Source organism: Symphalangus syndactylus, chromosome 24, assembly GCF_028878055.3.
Source record: "Symphalangus syndactylus isolate Jambi chromosome 24, NHGRI_mSymSyn1-v2.1_pri, whole genome shotgun sequence".
Classification (NCBI taxonomy): Eukaryota; Metazoa; Chordata; class Mammalia; order Primates; family Hylobatidae; genus Symphalangus; species Symphalangus syndactylus.
In genome coordinates this window covers 52,643,539-52,667,732 of record NC_072446.2, presented here as the reverse complement: position 1 = coordinate 52,667,732, position 24,194 = coordinate 52,643,539, and the positions used below count along the sequence as shown (strand labels likewise).

The 24,194-nt window shown below is 40.2% G+C and overlaps 1 protein-coding gene across 4 annotated transcripts in view; it reads right to left on the bottom strand.

Annotated features, from left to right (window-relative positions):
- Nucleotides 1-1,367: 1,367 nt before the first annotated feature.
- Nucleotides 1,368-24,194, bottom strand: part of NAPB (NSF attachment protein beta) — a 46,924-nt gene continuing 24,097 nt past the window's right edge. The window contains exons 3-11 of one of the 4 annotated variants that reach the window (XM_055265100.2): nt 23,882-23,998; nt 21,959-22,005; nt 21,742-21,819; nt 17,062-17,117; nt 16,799-16,883; nt 8,100-8,204; nt 6,726-6,794; nt 6,304-6,354; nt 1,368-4,339 (exon numbers count right to left, since the gene is read on the bottom strand). In XM_055265100.2, coding sequence (XP_055121075.1) covers nt 4,229-4,339; nt 6,304-6,354; nt 6,726-6,794; nt 8,100-8,204; nt 16,799-16,883; nt 17,062-17,117; nt 21,742-21,819; nt 21,959-22,005; nt 23,882-23,998 — 719 coding nt within the window. In that variant the 3' untranslated portion in view covers nt 1,368-4,228. Of the gene's footprint in view, nt 4,340-6,303; nt 6,355-6,725; nt 6,795-8,099; nt 8,205-16,798; nt 16,884-17,061; nt 17,118-21,741; nt 21,820-21,958; nt 22,006-23,881; nt 24,011-24,194 lie in introns of those variants that run through there. The other 3 variants (XM_055265099.2, XM_055265101.2, XM_063634224.1) reach the window with 3 other exon arrangements.

The window sequence follows — 24,194 nt, the reverse complement described above, 5'->3', positions numbered from 1 at the left end:
CAACCAGGTCAGAGGATCATCTAGCACAGCAGTCCCCAACCTTTTTGGCACCAGGGACCACTTTTGTGGAAGACAATTTTTCCACAGGTGGGGGGACAGAATGGTTTCAGGATGATTCAAGCACATTACATTTATTGTGCACTTTCTATTATTATTGCATTGTAATATACAATGAAATAATTATACAATGCACCATAATGTACAATCAGTGGGAGCCCTGAGCTTGTTTTCCTGTAACTTGACAGTCCCATCTGGGGGTGATGGGAGACAGCGACAGATCATTAGGCATTAGATTCTCATAAAAAGCATACAACCTAGATCCTGTGCCCGTGCAGTTCAATAGGGTTTGCACTCCTATGAGACTCTTAATGCCGCTGCTGATCTGCCGCTGCTGATGCAGAGCTCAGGTGGTAATGTGAGCCACGGGAGTGGCTGCAAATACAGATGAAGCTTCACTGCCTACAGCTCACCTCCTGCGTGAGGCCCAGTTTCTAACGGGTTGGGGACCCCTGATACATCATCCTAAATGAGACTCAGAAAATCATCTGCATACCTTTGGCAATCCGTACATGGACTCTTAACTAAGGCTGACAAAACTAAGCTTTTAAACTATCATGGTGGCATCTTCATTAGGAAATTGATTCTAAGAAGAGCCACTTGATTTAGGCTTTGAATGATCAACAACTCAATGCCTAGATGGGGACAGCTTGTTCTACCATTTAAAATATTTTGCTTTGACTTGAAGTGTTGTGAATATACCTTAGGACCTGAAAACAAAGCTCTATGATAAGATGGTAGGAAGAGCCAGCCTGCACTACCCCCCATGGGTCCTCTTCCTCATCAGAACTTCAGGCCCCAGTGGTCAGTGGGACTGACCCTTCCCCAGGGGCATCTCTTCTCTCTGTGCAGATACTTTGCAAAATTAAGATAAATGCCCACACTGACCAGATAGTTGAGTGGTACTTTCTTGGGGTAGGAGAGTGTCAGGCTTAGGGGTGCCTCACCTCCCCACCAGTCTTCCAGCAACCATGCCTTCCTCAACTTTGCAAGTAACTGTAGACCCTAAAGGATTCAAGGAAGGGATAAGAATGTGAGGTCTGCAGGGTTATCACGTACTTTAGTGGACTGCATCAACAGAAGTAACCAGGGTTTCCTTCTAAACCCTCAGTCTGCAAAACCATTACGGTGCCCTGGAATTCCCATCAAATGACCGGAGCCTACAGAGTATTAATGTCTGTTGCCTTAATCTTAACGGGAACAACTTGAAACAATGGAAGCTACTTTTGACCTATGCCAATTTAGCAACAAGACTCATCAAAATATTACTGATAATTTCTACTTTACAGGTTAAAATAAAACAAACATACTTTTTCTGCTAAGGTAGATTTATTGTTACACATGGTTAGTTTTCATAATGTAATCCCCTGCCCCAGAGCAACTCAGGACTCCATGGAGCAGGAATTCTGCTCTTGGTCATAGCTCATACCACAGCAGGCAGGTCACGGGGGCATGCTGTGCTGCCAAGTCCTCCAAAGGAAGTCAAAAAGGTTTGCATTTGGACATTTAAATGCACAAAATCAGGAGAAACAATAAATGCACAAGGGCTGGTGCATATACTTTGGTTACAGTGACGCCACCACACACGGTCACGACTGTGCAAAAATACTGCTTTCAAATCATTAAATAAAAAAAGGAACTCACACAAGCTATAAAAATGTTGCCACAAAATGCAAAACTTTCCTGTAAGAAATATTAACTGACTTTGACTATGAACTAACTCCAGATTTGCTAAAGTACAAGAATTGTACCATAAATAATTATATTTTGTTCATAAGTAACATTCTATAAATCTTGAAGACCTAGCTCACAGGCATCTTGAAACATGGCACTGTCCTACATCCACGGGACATTTAAAGGAAGTAAGTTTGCACATCACTGACTGGGCTTTTCTCTCATTCTTTTTTTTAATCTTCTGGCAGGTCTCTTCTAGCCATTACAATTACTTTGATTCTTTTCATGTGAAATATTAAAAACAAAATTTAATTCCAAAAATTAATTCTTAACCCCGGAATTGGTCCCAGTGTTTATTGCAATACAAACAAGTGACCCTCCAATTGACACAACAAAATGTTACAAACATTATTGTTAAAAAAAAATACCCATTCAGACAGGGGTCTGTTGGAGTATCAAGATGAAAGCTAAACATAATTGCCCTAAAATAAATCATTTGGTTTTTACTTTAAGTGGTCAGACCAGAAGATTCTTTAAACAAGTAGAAACAAACTACTTAAAACCAGAGGACTCAAGCTGCAGAACCACTCCTCACACCCCATTTTCACAAAAGTGCATTTGGCTGGTTGTACGATATTAGGTAGGGAAACAAAACTTCATTTTTCTCTCTGATCATTTTTTCATAAGAGATTCTAAGAAGGAGTGAAAAAGTACCAACTGGACTCCATTCCAGGTCTTACCTCTAGAGACAGCCAGCTCTGATTTAAGAATCTCAGAACTTGGAAGGAAGGAGGAAATCCACATTAAATTCTAGGGCCCAACAGACAGAGCATCTTCATTGCCACCCCCAGTAGTGGGGACTACAGTACACCTGTAGTCCCAGTGGATGCCGTGACATCACAGAGCTTCCTGCTCTACCAGCCCACCTCATGCATGTCACCACCATAACTATAGCCTGCAAGTCCTTGTGGCCACCTGATGTGGATCCTCTACAATCTGTCCTCGGCTGGCCCTTCCCACTTCCTTTCCTGCTACTTTCTCTTTCTTCCTAGACTGACCTACTCATCATTTCTCAAACAACCTGACTCGACCCTTGGCCTGGAAACACTACCAATTCCAGTTGAGAGCTACCAAAAATGAAAACATTGCAATACTACTTGCTACTACCTGATGTAACATAGGAAGTTTCGTTACCTGTCATCAGTGAAGCTCCGTGATGTCAGAGTGTCTGCTGGGTTAAGTCTGGCAACACATTTCAAATATGAATCATTTAACTATAAAATATGCAGAGGACATTCAGGAGACAAGCATATGTCTAAAGTACAATATCCGCATATAAAATAATAGAATCAAGTTCATGAATCAAGATAGCATACATATATTATATAAACCAATTAAACATGACAGAGTTCAAACACATAAGCCAACATATTCCACCAGCTAAGAGAACAATCAAGTCCCCTGAGAAACAAGTTGGGGTTCTTGCCCACTTGGGCATAAAGGACATTCCTGTACCACATTCACCCCACCTAACCTATCTTGTGCAATAAACAGGAAAATTACATACATTCATTCTCAAGCTTGACTTAGATAATCTATCCAGCCCTGACCAAGATTTCTATAGCCACAGCACAGAACACACCACCTCAATGTGGGAAAGTGTATAAACATGAAAATAATGAGCAGGCTGTGCCAATTAAAATACTTTAATGCAAATGTAAAGGGATTTCTCCTCCAACTAAAAGTGAAAACTATCTCCAGAAAAAGAGAAAAATTCCATTTATAATAGATGTGATGTGTGTGTGTGTGTGTGTGTGCGTGTGTCTAAGTACAAATCAAATTCACTTTGACACTCATCCATACATGAAGCAAGTACTTCCAGAAAGCTCCTTTCCTCACAATGTGATGCCTACAGACCCTGGCTATTCTCAATTTTTGCCATGCACATGTTAGCATACGCAACAACACAAAAAGCAAAGAAACTAGTCACTAGCACCATCAAAATAATCACAGGATAACAAAAATAGAAATGATTTCTAATAAAATTATAAACTCATTCCTAGTAACTGTCCTAAACTAAACACACATTTAAAGAACATATCCAGATGCCAAAGCACAGAGAAAATGCAAAGCATCTATGAGAACAACTGGGTTGAGTACTCAAGTCCAACAAAAAGGACATAAAAACACGTGGCAACATTAAACACAGGCTCCGCAAATACCAATGAAATATGAGGAATGAGATTCTGAAGTACTTCTCAGAAAACACTGGGGGTTCTGATGAGCATGAAACAACCCATCATTACCACAAGATGAACAGGAGCCTCTCCTTCATTCATTTCACAGCAACACAGACTTGGCGAGCTTAAATAATACACAGGCCGTCTGGCTCATATGCAACAAAATTAAGCCATTAAATAGGGATCCCATAAAGATCACTTGACCCTAAGACAAAACTAAAGAGGAGTTAGCTGCATGCCACAAAGACAAAAACATTTCATTTTAGGTCTCCATCTCCTTCTCCATCCCCTTGGATGGACTTTTTGATGCGAAGCAACATGGTGGTCAGCCACTGATCCAAGCGAGATATTGAGTCAAATTCCTTCACCTAGTGTAAGGAAAGAGGAACAGGAATTACCCCATGTAAATACATTAAAAACACAAAATAATAGTAACCCAAGCTGTTTATACCTTTACAGCCATAATCTACTAACTTTCTTCATCATTTGAAATTAATCATTCCAGTTTATAATTTTCTTCATTAAAAAATTGTTTATTTTTTCATTATCCTGTTACTATTTTGATGATACTAGTGACAAGTTCCTGGGCTTGACATTTCTCTGTTTTCAAACATGTGTAAGAAAAAAATTCATTAAGTCATAATTATTGTGGCAAAAGAAACTGGACATTGTATAAAAATTTGAAAGGAATATGGAAAATTAATACTCACCAAACATGGGAAAACATTAATTACAGAGTTAGAATATGTATGGAAGCGGAATTAACACATTTCAATGCATTACCCAAGAATAAAATTACAATAGGATGAATATGATGTGGTAGGCAAAAGTTAGACAGGAAAACATTCCTTTCCACTATCACGCCTGAGCTGTGATTAACATGTTACAGGAGGCTACTGAGAAATTTGCTTGAGGCTGGATGTAGTGGCTCATGCCTGTAATCCTTGAAGTTTGGGAGGCCAAGGCAGGTGGAAAGCTTAAGCCCAGGAGTTAAGAGACCAGCCTGGGCAACATGGTGAAACCTTGTCTCAACAAAAAAATACAAAAAAAAAAAAAAAAAAAAAAAAATTAGCTGGGGGTGGTGATGTGCACCTGTAGTCCCAGGTACTTAGGAGTCTGAGGTGAGAGGATCACCTGAACCCAGGCAGTTGAGGCTGCAGTGAGCCGTGATCACACCACAGCACTCTGGCCTGAGTGACAGAGTGAGGCTCTGTTTCAAAATATATTAAAAAAAATTTTTTTGCTTGATTCTAAACATGAGATGGCAAAAGATGGAAAAACAAAAAGTATAAAGAAAAAACCCTCATTTTTTTAATATATATATTTTTATTTATTACTTATTTATTTATTTTTGAGATGGAGTTTCACTCTTGTTGCCCAGGCTGGAATGCAATGGCGTGATCTTGGCTCACTGCAACCTCCACCTCCTGGGTTCAAGAGATTCTCCTGCCTCAGCCTCCCGAGTAGCTGGTATTACAGGCACACTCCACCATGCCTGGCTAATTTTTGTATTTTTAGTAGAGATGGGGTTTCGCCATGTTGGCCAGGCTTGTCTCAAACTCCTGATCTCAGGTGATCCACCCGCCTTGGCCTCCCAAACTGCTAGGATTATAGGCGTGAGCCACCATGCCTGGCCACCTTCCATTTATTTTATGCCACAAATACAGCAAATTCTCACTACTTAGTTTTTATATTTTAAATTATATTTAATTTTTTTTTTTTTTTGAGACAGAGTCTCGTTCTTTCACCATGCTAGAGTGCAGTGGCACAATCTCCGCTCACTGCAACCTCTGCCTCCCGGGTTCAAGCGATTCTCCTGCCTCAGCCTCCCGAGTAGCTGGGACTACAGGCGTGTGCCAGCATGTCGGGCTAATTTTTATATTTTTAGTAGAGACGGGGTTTCACCATGTTGGCCAGGATGGTCTCGATTTCCTGACTCATGATCTGCCTGCCTCGGCCTCCAAAAGTGCCAGGATTATAGGTGTGAGAAGCCGTGCCTGGCCTTAACTAATTTTACTTTATACTTATTTATGGGTCAGATTATTTTCAAAAGAAAAAATTAAAACAGCAAATTATAAGAATATAAATGGAATATTTGCTCCTGAACTAGTCTCACAGCTAAATTAGTTTTGAGTATAAGTTGAATCTCAGCATGGCTAATGGAACTGTTTAATTTGTGTAATATATAAAAGGTGACGTTTGGAAAATACAACTTAAGGTATGCTGGAGTCATGTTCAAATAAATATTCAGAATTTACATAAGGAAAAGGAAAATAAGTTTCTTTAACTTAAATCTTCAAATAATGTACCATGTCCCAAAAGCATAACTTACTGCTTCAGTGTAAGCTTCACTGTTCTGTTCTTCATGAGCTTCTAGGAGTTTCTGGTAGCATAAAAATATTTTAAAAAACAGTTCTGTAAGATGAAGTCCCATTTCTAAATATATACTTTAAGTATAATACCAATGTTGCCAAATATTGCACACAACTGAGGAAATACTCGTATACAAGTCAAGAGCCAAGTTAGGGATCTAGCTTTTGTACTAACATTTCTTAGGTGCCTATTTCAGAACACAACTACATGTTTCTGACCTTAATTGCATTTGAACACCTATAATGCGAAAGCAGGAAAGTACCAGGGCCCCTCAGTTAGCAGACTTTATAGATTAAAACTTCACTTCATACCCAATCCCACTTAGGTGCTGTCACCTAACAGAGCAAAAGCATTTTTCTTCAAAGTTCTAATATTACTTACTTTCAATAATTTACATTCTCTTGAATCAGTAAATGCTGGAAACATTTCCTCATATTTCTCAAGAGCAAGCTGAGAGAGAAAAACCACTCATCAATTTCAGACTTACTAAACAAAGCTTTCAACATTCTATCAGCTTCAAATAAGATCTACCTATATCCTATTAAGTGTTGAAGAAGCATGTAGTTAAACTCAACAGCAGAATCAACATAGAAAATCTGTCTATTCTGAATTTTCCATTTCAATAAAGAATAATTTCTAAACTACTTTTTTCTGAGTTAGGCTGCTGCCAAGAAGACAGTGTAAATGAAAATGAATTCTTAAACACTCAGACCAGGTATCTGTATCCATCCATTAAATGGAGAAGTTCTTAATACAGTCCAGATTCCAAATAAATTACATTTAGGTTCCTGCTCGAAGCTGACAGAAAGAACAGTTTCTCCTACTGGCTTTAATTCTGCTCTTCCAACTCCAGACACTGGCCACACCAAGGCTGCCTGTCTTTTTGCCTCTTGGCTCCCAGTACTCACTGTGCTTTCCAACTTCTTCCCAGTCCTCACTCCAACACCATTTCTGAGCTTGCCTGTTGTTTTGGTTGTTTTTTAAATGGATATTATCCTACTCTTATTGTCTCCTCCCTTAGTTCCTTAATTTCTTTCTTTTTTCTTTTTTTTGAGGCGGAGTCTTACTCTGTCACCCGGGCTGGAGTGCAGTGGTGCGATCTCAGCTCACTGCAACCTCTGCCTCGCAGGTTCAAGTGATTCTCCTGCCTCAGCCTCTCAAGTAGCTGGACTTACAGGCACCCGCCACCACACCCTGCTAATTTTTTTGTGTTTTTAGTAGAAACGGGGTTTCACCATGTTGGCCAGGCTGGTCTCGAACTCCTGACCTCAGGTGATCTACCCCACTTGGCCTCCCAAAATGCTGGGTTTACAGACGTGAGCCACCACACCTGGCCCCTTAATTTCTTTAAAGCAAAACTACTGGAAAAAAAAAAAAAAACAGTGGCTACCAGTGAACATATACATATATTTAAGCCTATAGCACTAAGTATTCCCAGGCAGTGCCCCTCATTCAAGTACCAGGCTCTACACTGCTTAGTTTCTGAGATCAGATGAGATTGGGTGTGTTCAGGGTGGTACGGCTATAAACTATCAGGTAACTTTTGAGAACAGCTTTGACAGCTGTTAAAAGATTACAACTGGGACACGTATCACAGAATAATACTCATTTTTAATGTACCCAGTTTATTCTTGGTACTAAAATCGAAATGAAATGATACCAAGAACAAGAGAGAATGTGTACGTATTCTTATGGGTGAAATCAGTCAATCAGTGCTCAAGGAAATCAGTCAATCAGTGCTGAAGGACTCCTTACCTTGGCATTCAACTCGTCTACTATGAAGTGGCACAGGGCAGCTTTGAAGAAGTAATCCTTTGCACTGTATTTCAACAAAGGATTATCCATTGTGTTTGCCCCAACCTAGGCACAGAACGCAGAGTTAAATTTAAAAGGTTTACCCTCCTATATCAGGCAAAGTCATTCTCATCTGTTGCCCTTTAGAAAATAATTATGTTATCTTATGTTAGTTTAGCTATGAAATATATTATTTTATCCCAATACCATACAGTAGAAATTTTACTAGACAAGACCGTTAAATACATGAAGTCTTAACCAGTTAAAAATAGCTCAGAAGAATTCTGCTTCCAATAAGATGGAGTAAACATCCTTTCCCCTAATCCTCCCACTAAGCACTACTAAAAGCCCAGGTCATTTTCTAAAAAACAAACGTTTCCCAAGGGAAAACGTGGTGGTGGGTCCCCTCGGTTTTCTTTTCCCTTCCTATATCCATGGCATGAAACTGAGAAACCAGCAACCCAGAAATGCCAGTATGCGCAGATCAAAAGAGAAGATACAAAAGCCTGCTCTCTCTGGCCAAAGGACTAGAAAAGGGGCAGCCCAGCAAGAGAGAAAACACTTAGACAATAACTGCTCTACTCCAGCCAAATACCACAGAAAAACTGAGGCCCTAACCCCATTTACATCATCAAAGGCTGAAGAAGGAGTCCTAAAGTCCATTCTTGAAAGACTGTAAGAAGGACCCCAATACCTCTGCTTAGGAGCTTCAGAGAAGGCCAAATAGGGAGCTGAGGCTTGATCCCCACCCAACCCCTGCCACTAAGGCAACACAGACCACACTGGGAGCCTGCATCCTGTCTCTGTCCAGCAGGAAAGAGGTTCCCCTTCTTTCTCCAGCTGGTGAGCTGTCAGAAGAGGTCTAACGGAGGGTGAAGACTCTCACCATACCAAGAACAAACCAGCACTGTGCTGGCAGAAACAGATAAGGAGAGGGGATGCCACTTCTGCCCAGGGCTGACTAGCCCCCTCAGGTGTCAACAGAGACCTGGTGGAGAGCTGACACTTCTACCTCCACCTGGCAGTAATGAGGTAACATCCCCACCTTCCTCAGCCAGAGGAACGTCAAAGAAGGCCAACTGAAAGAGAAGGTTTAAACAAGACCCAGTCTCATAACCTAATGTGCAAATGCCCTGTTTTCAATCAGAAATGACTTGTAATACCAAAAACACAGGAAGATCTCAAGCTAAATGAAAAAAGACCATTAACAGATGATGGTTCCAGATGACGGTTCCAGATGACGGAAATGTCCAAAATATCCCACGAAGATTTTAAACAAGCCCTCATAAAAACGCTTCAACAAGCAATTACAATAACACCTGAGGCTAATGGAAAAACGGAAAGCATGCACAAAGAAAAAGGAAGCCACGGGAAAAAAGATATAAAGTAAAAACAAATAAAAATTTCAGAACTGAAAAAAAAAAACAGTACCATACATAAAAAATGGGTGGGCTCAACAGCAGGATGAAAGGGACAGAGGAAAGAAGCACTGAATGGAAGACAACAACAGGAACAACAGAGAGAAGACAAACTGACAAAAAGGAACGGAGCATCAAGGACCCATGGGATAATAAAACAGTCTCACTTTTGCGGCATCTGCATTCTAGAAGGGGAGGAGAAAGAGAAAGGGGCTGGCTGGGCATGGTGGCTCATGCCTGTAATCCCAGCACTGTGGGAGGCCGAGGCAGGCGAACCACTTGAGGTCAGGAGTTCAAGACCAGCCTCGTCAACATGGTGAAACCCTGTCTCTACTAAAAACACAAAAATTAGCCAGGTGTGGTGGCAAGCACCTGTAGTCCCAGCTACTTGGGAGGCTGAGACAGGAGAATTGCTTGAACCTGGGAGGCAAAGGTTGCAGTGAGCCAAGATCGTGCCATTAAACTGGCACGCCTGGGCGACAGAGCAAGACTCGGTCTCAAAAAAAAAAAAAAAAAGGGAAGCTGAAAAAGTACTTGAAGAAATAACTGCTAAACGATTCTCAAATTTGACAAGAAACATAAACCTACAGATTCTGTAAGTTTAGGGAAACTCAAATAGCTTAAAACCAAATATATCTATCCAAGCCACATTATAATTAAACTTCTGAAACTAAAAGAAAAAAAATTATGAAAGTGTCTAGAGAATAACACCTTTTTTATAGGGGAAAACAAGTTGAATGACAGCAAACTTCTCATCAAAAACAATGGAAGCTGACTGGGCGTGGTGGCTCATGCCTGTAATCCCAGCACTTTGGGAGGCTGAGGTGGGTGGATCACTTGATGTCCGAAGTTTGTAAAACCATTGAAGCCATAAAGTGCACATTTTTCAAACTAAAGGAAAAGAACAATCAACTTAGAATTGTACTCCCAGGAAAACTATGTTTCAGAAATGAAGGCAAAATCAAAACGTTTCCAGATAGAGGAAAACTAAGAAAATCTGTTGTCAGCAGACCTACCCTAAAAAAATGACAAAAGGAGGTTCTCTAAACAGAAAGGAAACAATAATCTTGGAACATCCAGAAGGAAGAAAGAATATGGTAAGCAAAAATATGAGTAAATATAACAGGCTTTCTTTCTTGAGTTTTCTAAATTATGTTTGATGGCTGAAACAAAAATCCTAACATTGACTTATGTGCTTCTAAATGTATGCAGAGGAAACATTAAGACAACTATATATTGAATAGGGGGAGTAAAAGAACAGAAAGGGAGGTAAGATTTCTATATTTCACCAGAATTGATAAAATGATGACACCAATCTAGAGCATTTAACCACAAAAGCTACACAAAGATATATACCATTGATTTTCCAACAAAACTGGTTTAAACTGTGTGAATCCACTTATATACGGATTTTTTCAACCAAATGTGGATTGAAAATACAGTATTCTTAGGAATTCAACACCCATATAAATGGAAGGCCGACTTTTTTATATGTGAGTTCCACAGGGCCGACTGTGGGACTTGACTATTCACAGATTTTGATATATGAGAGAGGTCCTGGAACTAATCCCCTGTAGACACTGAGGAATAACTGTACTTAGAAACACTAGAAAATCAAGTAGGCTGGGCATGTTGGCTCACGCCTATAATCCTAGCACTTTGGGGGGCCGAGGTGGGCAGATGACTTGAGCTCAGGAGTTCAAGACCAGCCTGGGCAACATGGCAAAACCCCATTGCTAGAAAAAGACTTGAGCTCAGGAGTTCAAGACCAGTCTGCACAACATGGCAAAACCCCATCGCTACAAAAAATAGCCAGGTGTGGTGGTGCATGCCTGTAGTCCCAGCTATTCTGGAGGCTAAGGCTGAGGTGGGAGGACTGCTTGAGGTTGGGAGGTGGAGGCTGCAGTGAGCCGAGGTTGCACCATTTCCCTCCAGCTTGGGTGACAGAGTGAGACCCAGTCTCAAGAAAGAAAAGAAAGAAAAGCAACCCATAAAAAGGTTGGAAAAAGAAAACAGAGAACAAAAGGCAAAGAATAGAAAGCAAAAACTAAAATGGCAGAAAGCAGAATTAAGCCCTAACATATAAATAACTGCATTAAATGTGAATGATCTAAATATACCAATTGAAAAACAAAGATTGGCACAGTGGATTAAAAAACAGGATCCAGGCTGGCTGTGGTGGATCATTCCTGTAATCCCAGCACTTTGGGAGGCCAAGGTGGGTGGATCACCGGGGTCAGGAGTATGAAACTAGCCTGGCCAACATGGTGAAATCCCATCTCTACTAAAAATACAAAAATTAGCCGGGCGTGCTGGCACGCGCCTGTAATCTCAGCTACTTGGGAGGCTGAGGCAGGAGAACTACTTGAACCCAGGAGGTGGAGGTTGCAGTGAGCCAAAATCACTCCACTGCACTCTAGTGTAGGAGACAGAGCAAGACTGTCTCAAAACAAACAAAAAAACAGGATCCAACCACAAGAAACTCACTTCAGTTATAATGATATAGACAGGCTGAAAGAAAAAGAATGGACAAACACATCATATAAACATTAATCAAAAGAAACCAGGCAGGGCTATAAAGTGGATAAAGTAGACTTGAGCCAAGAAAATTACCAGAGACAGAGAAGGACATTATGTAATGATAAAAGGGTCACTCCAGCAAGAATAGCAATCCAGAGCTGCAAAGTATGTGAAGCAAAGACTGACACAATGAAAGAAGAGTCAGACAAATCCACAACTACAGTTGGAGATTTTAACACCCAACTCTCAACAATGGATAGAATTAGAAAGAAAATCAAAGGCCAAGTGCGGTGGCTCACACCTGTAATCCTGGCACTTTGAGAGGACAAGGCAGGCAGATCATTTGAGGCCAGGAATTCGAGACCAGCCTAGCCAACATGGCACACACCTGTAATCCCAGCTATTCAGGAGGCTGAGGCACGAAAATCGTTTGAACCTGGGAGGTGGAGGGTTGCAGTGAGCTGAGATCAAGTCACTGCACTCCAGCCTGGGTGACAGAGCAAGACTCTGTCTGAAAGAAGAGAGAGAGAGAGAAAGAAAGAGAGAAAGAAAGAAAGATAGATCAGCAAGTATATTAAAGAATTCAACAATGCCATCATCCAACAGGAGCTAATCAACATTTATAAACATCACCCAATAACAGCATAATCATAAAACATATGCCAAGACAGACCATATTCTAGGCCATAAAACAAAACAAATTTATAAGAATTGAAATCACGCAAAAATATGTTATCTAACCACAAAAGAATTAAAAACAAGAAGTCAACAATAGAAAGATTACAGAAAAATCTCTGCTAGACACTTGGAAATTAAATAAAACACTACTAAATAATCCATGGGTCACTGAAGTCTCAAGGGAAATCAATAAATCCAACTAACTGAGTAAAAATAAAAGTATAATGATATAATAAAATTGGGAAGTAGCCAAACCTGTGAAAGCATAACTGAAAACACTAAAAATGCATACACAACAAAGATGAAAATCAGTAAGCTAAACTTCCATGTCAAGTACCCAGAAAAAGAGCAAAACAAATCCAAAGAAAACAAAATGGAGGAAATAACAATAAAAACAGAAATCAGTGAAAATAAAAACAAAAAGAAGAGAAATAATTGAATTCTACCAAATATTTAAAGAGGAATTCACACCAATCCTTTACAAACTCCTCCAAAACACAGAAGAGGAAGAAGACATCCTAATGCATTGAGACCAGAATTACCTTGATTCCAAAACCAAAGACACCACAAGAAAACTAATGATCAATATCCTTTATGAATATAGACATAAAATTCTCAACAAAATGTTAGCAAACCAATTCTGGCACTTACAAAAAGTAGAGTCAGCCACAAGGGTGGTCAACATCTATTTCACTGGACCCCAATAAAAACTCAGAACACTGCATTCAGGGGAGCTTCCTTGGTTGGCAGCAGTCTACGCTTATTTTCACTTATTACTGTAGGGGGAAGTAAGTGCTGTTTACATAACTCCACTGAGAGCGGACAACTGAAAGCTCTTCCTGGAAGTCTCCTAGACCCTGCCCTATGAGTCTCTCCTTTGACTGAGTTTAATCTGTACCCATTTGCTGTAATAAACCATAATTGTGAGTATAACAGCTTTCGGTGGGTTCTGTAAGTTTGTCTAACGAATTATTAACAAACTTGAGGGTGTTCTTGGGAAACCCCTCAAAGTTTGCAATGACCAAGTAGAATTTATTCCAGGAATGTAAGGTTGGTTCAACATATGAATATCAATCAATGTAATCTACAATATTAAGCTGATTAGGACAAAAACCATATGCTTACCTCAACAGATGCAGAAAAAAGTTTGACAAAGGACAAAAACCATATGTTTATCTCAATAGATGCAGAAAAAAGTCTGACAAAGGACAAAAAACGTATGTTTATCTCAACAGACACAGGAAAATGTCTGACAAAATCCAATAGCCTTTGATGATAAAAACACTCAACAAACTAGGAAGAGAGGGGAACTGCCTCAAACTGATAAAAGCATTTACCAAAACCCCACTACCGATATCTACCGATATCATACTTAATATGAAAGACTGAAAGTTTTCCTTACAAGATCAGGAACAAGACAAGGATGTCTGCTCTTGTCACTTCTATTCAACACTGCACTGGAGATTCTAGCCAGGGCAACCGAGAAAATGAAGTAAAACACATTCAGATTGCAGAGGAAGAAGTAAAACTATTGTTATTTGCAGATAACATGATTTTGGATATAGAAAACCTAAGGAATCCACACAAAAAAACCTATTAGAGCTAATAAACAAGTTTGGCATGGTTGCAGGACAAAAAATTGATATACAAAATTCAACTGTATTTCTATACACTAGCAGTTAACAATCTTAAAAGGAAATTAAGAAAATAATTCAATTTGTAGTAGCATCAAAAAAAATAAAATACTTTGGAGTATATTTCACCCAAGAAGTACAAAACTTACACACCAAAAACTACAAAACATTGTTAAGCAAAATGAAAGAGGATCCAAATAAATATAAAAGGAACTCTGTATTCATAGGCTGTCAGACTTAGTATTGTTAAGATGGCAATACTCTCTGTGATGACTGATTTTATGTGTCAACTTGAGTGGGCTACAGGGTGCCCAGATATTTGGTGTTATTCTGAGTGTGTCTGTGGGGTGTTTCTGAATGAGATTAACATTCGAATCAGTAGGATGAGTAAGCAGATTGCCCTCCCCAATGTGGGTGGGCCTCATCTAATCTACTGAAAACCTGAATAAAATAAAAGGTTAAAAGGAAGAATTCATTCTCAATGCCTGTCTTAGAGCCAGGACACTGGTATTCTCCTGCTTCAGACTTGGACTCAGACTAGAAATTACATCATCAACTCTCCTGGTTCTGAGGCCTTTGGATTTGGACTGGAGCTATACCATTGGCTCTCCTGGGTCTTCAGACTGCAGATCTTAGGCCTTCTCAGCCTATATAACCAAGCAAATCAATTCCCTCCAGTAATTTCTCTCTCTAAACACACATACACACTCACACACACACAAACACACACACACACATACACCCCTACACCTCTTATTGGTTCTGTTTCTCTGGAAAACTCTAAAACCACTCCAAATTGGTATGCACATTCCATACAATCCCTATCAAAATCCAAGCTGGCTACTTTGCAGAGATTGTCAAGGTGATCCTAATATTCGGATGAAAATGTAAGGGATCTGGAATAGCCAAAACAATTCTGAAAAAGAACAAAAAGCTGGAGGACTCACACTTACTGACTTCAAAACTTACTGCAAAGTTACAGAAATAAACAGTGTAATACTGGCATAAAGATGGATAAATAGATCAATGGAATAGAGAGCCCAGAAGTAAGCCCTCATATTTCATATGGTGAAATAATTTTCAATAAGGGTCTTAATACCATTCAATAGTTAAAAGATAGTTCTATTCAATAATTGGTGCTAGAAAAACTGGATATCCACATATAAAAGAATAAAGTTGGACCTTTACCTCATACTATATACAAAAATTAACTCAAAATGGATAAAAGACCTAAACTTAACAGCCAAAACTATACAATTCCTAGAACAAAACAGAAAGGAAAAGCCTCATGATACCAGATTTAGCGACGATTTCTTCTATATAACAACAAAAGCCAGACAAAGAAAAAATAGACAAACTGGACTTCAAAAATATTAAAGACTTCAGTAAATCAAAGGACATTAATAACAGAATCCAGAGACAACCCACAGAATGAGAGTAAATAGTTGCAAATCACATATCTGATAGGGGATTAATATCCAGAATATATAAAGAACACCTAAAACTCACCACCAAAAAACAAACAACCAAATTGAAATCCGGAGAAAGTACTGGAATAGACATTTCTCCAAAGATAAACAAATGGCCAATAAGCAAATAAAAAGATGCTCAACATAACTAGTCATTAGGGAAATAACAATCAAAAACAGAGTAAGACAACATTTCACACTCATTAGGGTGACTATTATTTAAAAAAACAAAACAAAACAAAAAAACAAAACAAAACAAGTATTGGTGAGGATGTGGAGAAACTGGAACCCTGTGCATTGCTAGTGGGAAGGTATAATGGTGTAGCCACTGTGAAAAAGTCTAGCAGTTCCTCAAAAAGTTAAACATGGACTTACCACATGGCCCAGCAACTGCAATTCTATTCCCAGGTATGTAACTAAGAGAACTAAAAACACCGCCACAAAAACTTTAACACAAATGTTCACAGCAGCATCACTGATAATAGCCCCAAAGTGGAAAAACCGCAAACATCCATAAATTGATAAATAAACCATGAGGTATTAGCCACGAAAAACAATGACATACTGACATTTGCTGACATGGATGAACCCTGAAAACAATACACTAAGTGAAAGATGGCAGTCACAAAAGGCCACATGGTATGTGATTTCATATATATTCAAGGTTCAGAATAGACAAATCCATATAGACAGAGAGTAGATTGTGTCTTCCAGGGACTGGGAGGAGAGAATGGACTGCTGGGCTTCTTTTGGGAATGATGAAAATGTTCTGGAATTAAGTAGTGGTGAGAGTTATACAACTTTGTGAATAGACTAAAAACCGCTGAACTGCACTCATTACATGATGTGTGGGTTATATCTCAATAAAAAGAAAAATAAAAAGTTTAATTTTAAAAAATTATTCAGACAACTTCTCTCCAAGGAAACAACAGTATCCTCACCTGCTCATAGATCTCAATGGCTTTCTGGTACTGCTCAAGCTGGGCAGCATATGCTGCCACCTTCAGCAGACACTTGTTTGCTGAGCTGAAATCAAGAACCAAAGCAGAGTGAGTAACAAGCCAATGGAAAAACAAAAGATGTGCACTGGGCCTTAGAACATCTTCATTTGGTGTAGTCAAATACACTCACAGAGTATAAAGAAGTATTTTTTTATCACACATAATAAAACCCATTAAATCATATTAAGAAAAGTAATACTTGCCTGTTGGATTCTTCTCCTTTGTAATAATCAGCAGATTGTTCATAATGTGCAATAGCCTGAAAACATACATATTTTATTCACACACAATTTATTTGGAGAGCTGCATTTTAAAACTACATTTGCATAGGTATTTTTCCATAAATAAACCTACTCTACCAGCAAACTTTTCACAACTCGGCCTGCTTTCTTTAGGAAATACAAGAAAGCACGCAGAATGCTTGCTGACCATCAAAATCTGTTTCCCCCTCCCCACATGGCATATGCCCAGCTATGCCACTTCCTCAGCTTCCTCTATAGTGAGGGGCAGCCTATGACTAGTTCTCTCCAGTGAAATGTAAACAGACATGCTGGGGGCCACTCCCAGGCTTGGGCCATATATCTCACTTTGCATCCTCCTCCAGGCCTTCCACTTCCCATGAGCTAGGATGGCTATGACCAAGTCCAGAGTGACACTGTAAGCTAGACACCAAAATGGCAGAACTGTCAGGCAGGTTCCTAAGTAACTACAAAGGACACAAGGTACCTCCAACCCCAGTATCTCTACCACTGTCAAACCCTTAGCAGCCACACTGGATTGTTAGAGAAATATGAAGCCCTAATTACACTTTACGTCTGACTTGCAGCACAGACTACACCCACTAATACCTTAAGTGTCACCTACAATAAGCGTGTTGTCATCAATCTAAAACATATGGCATCAAGTGGAGAAGAAACAGAGATCACAGGCCAGAAAGCTAGAAGTCCTTGTCATGCTGTGGTGGAAGTTAGTGAAATCAAGCACGTGGCAACTCAGAAAAAAGAACTGGTGTCGGCCAGGTGCGGTGGCTCATGCTTGTAATCCCAGCAGTTTTGGAGGCCAAGGTGGGTGGAATACCTGAGGTGAGGAGTTCAGGAGCAGCCTGGCCAACATGGTGAAACCCTGTCTCTAGTAAAAAGATACAAAAATTAGCTGGGCGTGGTGTGGGCACCCGTAATCCCAGCTACTTGGGAGGCTGGGACAGGGGAACTGCTTGAACCCGGGAGGCAGAGGTTGCAGTGAGCTGAGATCACACCACTGCACTCCAGCCTGGGCGACGAGTGAAACTGTCTCAAAACAAACAAACAAACAAACAAAAAATAGTTGTCTACCGGAGTCCAAAACTAAGCAAAATGGCTGAGAAGAGCCAGATGATAGTGTGTGCTGCTGTTTTTAGCACAGTTTTGTAAGAGCTGAACTCTGCAAAGAATCAGCTGGTTTGTAGACAGTGGTAGACAGCCTTAGAAATAAGGCTCTCATAAGATTGAAAAAACCTTCTATACCCCAAATAACAAGAGGTAAGTATGAGCAGTTCTTTAAACCAGGGCTCTAGCCAAAGTTTTTCTCTAACAGGTCAGACAAGAAATATTTTAGGTTTTGTGCATCTTTTTTGCAACTACTCAGCTCTCTTGTGGTAGCATAAAAGCAGCCATAGACAAGATATAAATGAATAAGTGTGGTTGTGTTCCAATAAAACTATATTTATGAACAATGAAATTTCTAATTTCATATAATTTTTACATGTCGCAAAATGCTTTTTTCTCCCAAGGATTAAAAACTGTAAAAACCATTTTTAGCATGCAAACATACAGAAGCAGGTGGTGGGTTTGCAGGATGCTTGAATGACAAAGGTTTCCCAGCAAATGCAAATGAGGGAGCTAGCAGTCTCTGAAAATCAGATTAAAGGTGCTGCCTTTCTGCCCAAGCCCATTAGTTAAGTGGCTTCAAGGCAGCTCCTAGTGAGTTAGAAAAGAGCCCCAGGGACAAGAAAACGAATAAAACAAAACAGGCCATGGAACTAGGCAGCTTTCATTTGTGATGCACTTTGTCTTCATTCACTTCGCATCTGTTACTGAGCACCCACTTTGTAAACAGGCATCATGCTAGGCTCAGGGCTGTGATGGTGAGCGGAACAATTATGGGCCCTGCCCTCACAGAGCCCACATTTTAGAGGGAGGAGATGTACCTTCATCAGGTAATCTCACATGTGTGTACATGACAGCTCTGACAGGTGCTCCAAAGAAATATTTTCTTCCAGACTATTTCTGTATGTGACTAAGTATTTGCAAAAAGAGAACCATAGTATACCTATTCTTTTATAGCTGCATTTTAAAATTCAGTATTCTGTGAAGGTCAGGCATGATGGTCCATGCCTGTAATCTCAGCATTTGGGAGGCCAAGATGGGAAGATTGCTTGAGTCCAGGAGTTTGAGACCAGCCTGGGCAACATGAAAAGACCTCATTTGTATGAAAAATTAAAAAATTAGCCGGGCATGGTGGCACATGCCTGTAGTCTCAGCTACTCGAAAGGCTGAGGTGGGAGGATCGCTTGAGCTCAGGAGGTTGAGGCTACAGTGAGCTGTGTTCATGCCACTCCAACCTGTCCAGCCTGTGCAACAGAATGAGGCACATGCCACCATTCCTGGCTAGTTTTTTTTTTTTATATTTTTAGTAGAGATGGAGATTTCTCATGTTGCCCAGGCTGGTCTTGAACTACTGGGCTCAAGTGATCCTCCTGCCTTGGCCTCCCAAAGTGGTAGGATTATAGGCATCAGCCACTGTACCTGACCTTTTTTTTTCAAGAGAAAAAAAGAGTATGTCACATTTCATTTTATCTGCTCTCAAGTTTATGGAGACACATGTGTTGGAGACCATGCCTGGGGAGCAGAAATGACATAGCACTGCAGGCTCCTGCCCCAGAGTGCCCTTCTGACCACTGTGAAAGAGGAAGCTGGAACAGGAGCCTCTGCTGGCAAAGATGCTCTGCGCATAGTGCTCATCCCCGCGAGACTCACTCAAACCTAAATAAAGATACTGTGGCCATCCCAGACACCCTGACCAAGTAAATACCCCAGCCACACCAGACCCATCTCCCTCCCATTCCATCATCAATTCCACATCAGGTAACAAAGGAGGTTCAGGTCCAGCTCCATCACCTTCCTCCAGGATCCACAGATAACCTTCCAAAGAGAAGGCTCACACACACATGTCAATGCACAGGGTGGCCCTGACTTGATCAAGATCAGGGAGTATCCTCAGAAAAGTATGGCAATTATTAAAAAAAAAGGGTCAAATAATAATTTTATGTAACAAATATGAGCAAATTTTGTGCTGAATAACCAACAGGTGGAGGTCACACAGTCAAAAGAGTGAACGTTAACAATGCCAGTCCAATTTCAGTAACGCCTAGCAGATCCTTCCCCAGACCAGGACGACTCCATTTGGTATGGTGGAGGCAGGGGTAGCATTTGTTTATTTAGCAAATATAGATTCCACTAGGTCCCAGAGTTCTGGGCTCTTGGGACACATCAGCAAAGCAGAGACAAAGCTCTCTGCTGACACGTGTGCCCATTCTGGCGGAGGGAGAGAGACAACCAATATGAGAATGATGAACAAGCATATGAGACGGCATGTTGTAATGAGACATCTGCTCAGCAATACAAGAAGTGAGGTGTGTGGGGATCTGCTATGTTTTCTTGGGGGGGCTATATTAACTAGGGGGTCATAATAGGCCTCATGGAAAAGGTAATAAATGAGCAAAAATGGAAGGGCATGGGGAAGTTAGCCACGTGGACTTGAAAGATGTGAGGTGTCAGCCACATGGACATCTGGGGAAGAGCTCTGCAGACAGATGAAATTGTGGATACAAAGGTCCTGAGGCAGGAGCGCTCATCTGACATGTGTGCGGAACAGCAAGGAGGCCAGGATGGCTGTGCAGGGTATGCAAGAGGAGGAGAATAAGAGAAAAGAGGAGAGGCCGGGCCACACAGGTGCATGGGGGGTGTGGGGCTGGAAGGAAGCAATTCAGTGGAGCCATGAAGGCTCTGCACAGCTCCAGCTGTTCCTCTTAGTGAAAGGGATCTAATGAAAGGCTGTGAGCAGTGGAGAAACAGAGTATGATGCAATGCTTAGAAGGCTCACTCTGGCTACTCTGTGGCATGGGGATGTGGGGTTGGCAAGGTAGGGGGAGCAAAAGCAGGGAGACCGGTTTGAAGGATCCTGCAGCGATCAAGTGCAAGCTGGGAGACAAGGTAGTGAGTTGTGCCAAGACTTGGGAGCAGGAAGGACACCGCTCAGAAAAATTGCTCACAGCTTGTAGGGAAAGAGAAAGGGCAAGGAAGCCTGTAGTTTAGGGGAGAACACTGGGTTGGGGACAGGGCATCTGAGAATCCAGTCCCAGACATGTTGGGTTAGAGATGATTGCTGGACAAAGTGGAGAGGTCAGCAGGCAGGTGGATACAGGAATCTAGCATTTGGAGAGAGGCCTGGGCTGCAGTCAGATTTGTGAGTCACTGGCACACAGATACTTAAAGCTGTGATGCTGACTGAGTGTACAGAGGTCACCTCTTACACTTTCTTCACTGGGCCTTAGAGTACTAAGCAATACAGCTGAAGGTTCTTTTGGCAATGGTAATATTCTGACGTGAATCAGAGACAGTGGAAACAACAGGTGATCTCTGTAAATCTTAACCAGCTCTCATGTCTTAGATGTCCACTCCAGGAAAACAGCCCATCTACTTAGCCAGCTAGACCCTGAAAGTCTCCAGGCAAGGCCATCTATGACCACTCTACACCTATGATCACTCTCAAACTGAGGAGAAGAGAGTTCTTTGAGTCAGCTTATCTGCCTGCTTCACATCTGAGGAAGTGTGCCCACTGCTTACCTTCTCAATGTCTACAAGTTCAGTCTCATAGATCTCTGCAATAGTAATGTGGTGCTTGGCTGCAATTGTAAACCTTCCCTAGGGGAAAAAACAAGAAACAGTCACACACCCATTTTACCTATCTGAATGCCAGTTTGGGAACATAAAAAAGAGAGAGAGAACTCTAAGCCATCTCAAGACTCCACCCCACAGCCACTCAAGCAATGCAATGTCTTACCATGTCTGTGTAAATGTCGATGGCTGCATTTAAGCAGTTGATAGCCTCTGAAGCGTAGGCATTTAAGAAAAACAAGGAAAAGTCCATTCAGTCAAAGAGGGTTCAGGTGAGGCTGTCTTCTTGGCTGTTATTAGAACGTTAATGAGGTATAATTTTGGAGTGGAGGGTGGGCAGGTTAGTGAGAAGCAAACAAAAATCATGCACAAGTCCAGATTCATCAGCATGGTTTTGTTCTCAGCAGCTACAGTATAATTTAGGGAACTGTAGCTGCAGTAACATTGGCTTAGTTACTCTTAACCTTAAAGTGAGGACTCCATCCAGGCAAAAGACTGTATTATAAAGAAAATAAAACCATACAGGTTGTCACCAACACTGATAAATCTGCTAAAATATGAATGCAAACATATTCCTCATTAATACCATGCATATATATTAATTTTGGAACATGGCACCACATCACAAGAACAATCACCTCAATAGATTCTACTCTCCATACAGCCAAAAGCAAAAGCACTTTGAAATGCCTATTCAAACAACCCTTAAGCAAAGTCAACATTCTGTATAATGTTCAAAGATGCTAAATTGCAGCATACTAACAAAATGAAGAAACAAATCTAATAAATAATAATGCTAATAAATTATACTAATTTTCTAAAAAAGTGAGCCAAAAAATTTTCCCTATCATAAAATGATGGTGTTTATAATGCTGGCATACAGTGACAGCTCCAAGTTTATTACATTTGGTTTAAAGAGGCAGCAAAGTAGAAAGGCCTGACTACAAAATTAGAAAGGTAAGCAGATGAACAAAAATTGAAACAATTTCCCTCTAAACTACATAAAAAATACGGATCCCTGTTACACCTTTTAAAATACAGAATACAAAAATAATCTATCAATAATCCCACTCAAATCCGTTGTTAGTACTCAGATGTACTTTTCCTTTGTGTTTACTAGACACATTTCTACGTGCACAAACTTTTTTCTGAAAATGAGATTATACAACATTCAGTCTCATGTGCTTCTTTAATTGACATGTAAACATTTACCAGGTTACTGAAGATTCTCTGAAACCACGGATTTTAATGCCTGCACCATATTCTAAAGTACTGATGTATTACAATTTTACCACTCTAACAGCTCATTTAACCTGCGTCCAGTTTGTCACTTTGGGAAATAAACTGTGATTAATCCTCATAACAAAGGTCTTGCAGATACCCTATTTCTTTATGACACATTTATTCTCAAAATTTGGGATCTGTGTGTTAAACAAAATGGACTGCTAAAAGATAAAGGAAAAACACAAAATTTCCGCTGTGTACGCGTGTGGAAGGGAAGAAATTAATACTTTTAATTACACTCTTCTAACTAAAAAGAAATAATCTTTGCAAAATTTTACCACATTAAATATCCAATTGCATTCCTTCCTCAAAACAAATACTTTGAAAAACTTTTTAAAAAACCAAATGGATACTGTATGAATAAGACTTTTTAACGATTGAATATTACAATCTCCCATTAACTGGATCTGAAAACTCCTTAGGTATTTAGCAGTAAGGGAACATAAGAGTTTCCTTTCATGAACAATACACATTTTCACAAAATTAAGATACAAGAAGTCTTAGATAAAATTAAAGGTAATTTCCAAAAAATTCTCTAAAATGCAATATAAATAGAGTTTAATTAAATGCTGCTATAAACTAAACAGCCAGTATAAATTTAACATAATTTCTCCTCATAAAAGCCCCCAAATGATTAAAAAAGAAAAATCCCTAAGGTTATCAAAATTTCTTTATTATTCCAAAATACAAAAATTCCTTTTTACCAGGACTTGAAAGCACACCAACACTGACCTTAACGTTGAGGAAAGTACTGACTGGTTAGTTACACACAGAGATAGGCATGCTACATGCCTGGCTGTCTTACCTTGGGGATCTGCCTTTTTGTAAGCATTTCCAGCATCCACAAAGCTGGTAGCGGAGTCATGTTTGCTCTGAAGCTGCATGTGGAGCTTGGCTGCCTGACAAAATGCGTTTCCTGCAGCTGAAGAAGACACTACAATTAAACACAGAGGAACAAGTCCCCCCAGAGCAGCCCATGCTGTAAGTACTAGACCTCCCTAGAAAAATTATATTCCACTGGAAAGAAGCATTCTAGTCAGAAGCGAAAATCCATGTGGTCCAGTGCCACTCGGGCAAATATAAAAATAACCAGAATCAAGTCAAACAGTGATGAAAGC